Source organism: Lucilia cuprina, chromosome 3, assembly GCF_022045245.1.
Source record: "Lucilia cuprina isolate Lc7/37 chromosome 3, ASM2204524v1, whole genome shotgun sequence".
NCBI classification, from domain to species: domain Eukaryota; kingdom Metazoa; phylum Arthropoda; class Insecta; order Diptera; family Calliphoridae; genus Lucilia; species Lucilia cuprina.
This window is the reverse complement of record NC_060951.1, coordinates 32578574-32583038: the sequence shown is the minus strand read 5'-3', so window position 1 is coordinate 32583038 and position 4465 is coordinate 32578574. Positions and strand designations below refer to the sequence as shown.

The 4465-nt window shown below is 26.4% G+C and overlaps 1 protein-coding gene across 1 annotated transcript in view; it reads left to right on the top strand.

Annotated features, from left to right (window-relative positions):
* Positions 1 to 2448, top strand: part of LOC111676126 (keratin, type II cytoskeletal 68 kDa, component IB-like) — a 4544-nt gene extending 2096 nt beyond the window's left edge. The window contains exon 3 of the mRNA XM_046947045.1: positions 2399 to 2448. Coding sequence (XP_046803001.1) covers positions 2399 to 2448 — 50 coding nt within the window. The remainder of the gene's footprint in view (positions 1 to 2398) is intronic.
* The last annotated feature ends 2017 nt before the right edge of the window (positions 2449 to 4465 follow it).

Below are 4465 nucleotides of genomic sequence, written 5' to 3'. Positions count from 1 at the left end.
CTATCTATCTATCTATCTATCTATCTATCTATCTATCTATCTATCTATCTATCTATCTATCTATATATCTATCTATCCACAGAACAATTTATCGACTATATGGTTACACAAAAGAGAGGACCATGTCCGATGGCCAGACATTAAGGTACCCATCTGTAATACCTTCCCCACTAAAACGAAGCAAATAGTTTGCTAAAAAAAATAAAAAATATATAAATTTTAAAATGCCTAAAAATCAATAAAATTAAATAAAATCGTGTAATAAAACAATAAATTCCTTAAGTAGAGGGAGAAGGAAACATTAAATACTTAGCGTGCCTCTAATTGTTAAGAAACAATTACAATTTAACTTGGATTTATAAGATGTATTAACAAAAATATTAACACACATATAAACTAAAGCAATGTTCGGCATTCACAGACACCAGTTACCCACAGCAATATGGTATTTACTAGCATGCAACTGAAAAGTTAAATTATAAATTTTCATCAAATAAAAGTTTATAGCATTTTCGCTTAGAGCCGCTCACTATACTGAGGCAATAATATAATTCTAATTATATGCCAAATTATTCATTGTGAATTTTAAAATACAAATAAATAATTATCTAAAAAAAGTATTTTAAGACGTCATGGATTGTATAATATTTTTTTCTATGTTTGTTATTTTTAACACACAGGTAAAACCCTGGAATATCTTTTATTTATATTTTAATTATTTTCATATGTTTACAAGTACAATATTTAAAACAATAAAATAAAAACATTTAAAAATAAATTTAATAAATTTTTATTTATTTGTTTTAAATAACATATATATTTCTAAGTATTTTATAGTTTTTAAAATGAAACATGAATATTTTTTATTCATATCTAAAAGCAAGCAATTGAATTTTAATTTTGAATTTAAGTATTTCCGTTTTGTGTTTATTCATTTGTTTTCATAATTAATAATAAAACAAAGATATATTTAATAATTTTTATTGTGGTTTTTATTTTCATAAAGAGAATTTAATAACAATAATAATATGGAAAGGAAAAAAATATTAAAATAACTGATTTTAAAAACTGACAAACAATGACGTTCAATAGCTACGTATACATATAATTACAAATTAAAAACACAAACATTCATGCATGTATGTATTTACATACAAATTAACATTTTTAAACCGGAATAATTAGAATAAATTAAAATTTAATTGATCATTTAACCGACACTATTAAACTTTATTAATTATGACAGCTGTTGGATATGAATGCAACAAGATATACATAGTATGTATATCCCAGCTGATTTTAATACATACTTTAATATAATAGAATTTGTTTCTAAACTTAAGTTTGTTTATTTGTGGTTTTAATTATTGTCATTACAAAGATAAAATATAAGTATATAATTTTTTTAGAAAAACTTAAACCTGTAAATCTTTAATAGTGCTAACAAATTTTCAACAATTTTCCTTCGTTTTGCTCTATATCTTTTCACACGACTTTTAATTTCTTGTGTTAAAGGAGAGATGGAAATTACCTAGTTATGTGAACTACAACTAATCCGGAACTGAACTGTACTAGAACTGAACTAGAGCTTTACAAGTACTGAAATAGAATTTTACTAGAATATTACTGGAATTGAACTAGAACTGAACTAGAACTGAACTGGAACTGAACTAGAATTGAACTAGAACTGAACTAGAGCTGAACTAGAACTGAACTAGAACTGAACTAGAACTGAACTAGAACTGAACTAGAACTGAACTAGAACTGAACTAGAACTGAACTAGAACTGAACTAGAACTGAACTAGAACTGAACTAGAACTGAACTAGAACTGAACTAGAACTGAACTAGAACTGAACTAGAACTGAACTAGAACTGAACTAGAACTGAACTTGAACTAGAATTGAACTAAAACTGAACTAGAACTATTCTAGAAATTTATTCTAAATCAAGTTAAATGACTTACTTTTATATTAAGTTAATTAATCTTACATAAAATAACAATTTGTTAACATAAAATTAAATAATTAATTCAGCAATATAAAAAAATTCTTAGAAGGACTATGTGGAAAAAAAGTTGTTTATTAATTTGTTTAGCTATTTTTAAACAAAACAAATAAAATGTCATAAATTTTAATAGAATTAAAATTACGATGTTAAACGCAGACATGTGTTTAATATGTTCGGATATATTAAACACATGACACGAGACTTCAAAGTAATATTTTAATTAAAAGGAATTGTGTGCAGATAATTATTATAGATAGTTAGAATTGCTAGTAGCTATATTTAAAATATATACGTATGATCGTATGTTATTATATATGTATATGTGGTTATCTTATTTTATCAATAATTTAAATATAATAATTATTAATAATCTATATTTACCATTATAGAAGAAGACTTATGCTTGTTTTCTGACAAACTTATGTCTCTCATAGATTAAATTAAACTGAAAACAGTTATAAAGAGATTAATAATAATCACTCTGAGAATTATAGGCTGGACAAACTGTAGAGTTAACAAGTTTTGAAAATTAGTAGCCATGACTTTTGATTGAAATAATTGTTTCGAAAATTTATCTCGTTTTAACACCTCTGATTAACTTTAATCAAATTACTTAATAAAAATGTATGTTTACAAAAAATCGTGTTACTTAATTCGGAGAAAATCTGTTTATATGCAATTCAAATGCATCTTTCGAAAATTAGGTATTAACTGTTTGGCGATAATTGAAAATAATTGTTCCGAAAAATGCTTTGTTTGTTATAAAAAATAAATTTGTATCTATTCATGAAATGGTGAAAACATAAAAGTGCGTTTTTCTCGAAAACTAAAATAGATACAGCAAAAAAAAGCGAAATCTGTGATCACTTTTATTTCTTATAGAAAACATATATTTTGAGTGAAAAGATAAAAGTCCGTTTTTCTCGAAAACTATAAGAGAAAACCGATATTTTGTGTGGAAACATAAAAGTCCGTTTTTCTCGAAAACTATAAGAGATACAGCAAAAACAAGCGAAATCTGTGATCACTTTTATTTCCTACAGAAAACCGATATTTTGAGTGAAAACATAAAAGTCCGTTTTTCTCGAAAATTATAAGAGAAAATCTATATTTTTTTTTGAAAGCATAAAAGTTCGTTTTTCTCGAAAACTATAAGAGATACAGCAAAAACAAGCGAAATCTGTGATCACTTTTATTTCCTACAGAAAACCGATATTTGGGGTGAAAACATAAAAGTCCGTTTTTCTCGAAAACTATAAAAGAATACCGTGATCACAAGCGAAATCTGTGATCACTTTTATTTCCTACAGAAAACCGATATTTTGAGTGAAAACATAAAAGTCCGTTTTTCTCGAAAAGTATAAGAGATACAGCAAAAACAAGCGAAATCTGTGATCACTTTTATTTCCTACAGAAAACCGATATTTTAAGTGAAAACATAAAAGTCCGTTTTTCTTGAAAACTATAAGAGATACAGCAAAAACAAGCGAAATCTGTGATCACTTTTATTTCCTACAGAAAACCGATACTTTGAGTGAAAACATAAAAGTCCGTTTTTCTCGAAAACTGTAAGAGAAAACCGATATTTTGTGTGAAAACATAAAAGTCCATTTTTCTCGAAAACTATAAGAGATACAGCAAAAACAAGCGAAATCTGTGTTCACTTTTATTTCCTACAGAAAACCGATATTTTGTGTAAAAACATTAAAGTCCGTTTTTCTCGAAAACTATAAGAGATACAGCAAAAACAAGCGAAATCTGTGATCACTTTTATTTCCTACATAAAACCGATATTTTGAGTGAAAAAATAAATGTCAGTTTTTTCGAAAACTATAAGAGAAAACCGATAGTTTGTGTGAAAACATAAAAGTCCGTTTTTTTCGAAAACTATAAGAGATACAGCAAAAACAAGCGAAATCTGTGATCACTTTTATTTCCTACAGAAAACCGATATTTTGAGTGAAAACATAAAAGTCCGTTTTTCTCGAAAACTATAAGAGATACAGCAAAAACAAGCGAAATCTGTGATCACTTTTATTTCCTACAGAAAACCGATATTTTGAGTGAAAACATAAAAGTCCGTTTTTCTTGAAAACTATAAGAGAAAACCGATATTTTGTGTAAAAACATAAAAGTCCGTTTTTCTCGAAAACTATAAGAGATACAGCAAAAAAAAGCGAAATCTGTGATCACTTTTATTTCCTACAGAAAACCGATATTTTGAGTGAAAACATAAAAGTCCGTTTTTCTTGAAAACTATAAGAGATACAACAAAAACAATCGAAATCTGTGATCACTTTTATTTCCTACAGAAAACCGATATTTTGAGTGAAAAAATAAAAGTCCGTTTTTTTCGAAAACTATAAGAGATACAGCAAAAACAATCGAAATCTGTGATCACTTTTATTTCCTACAGAAAACCGATATTTTGAGTGAAAAATAAAAGTCCGTTTTTC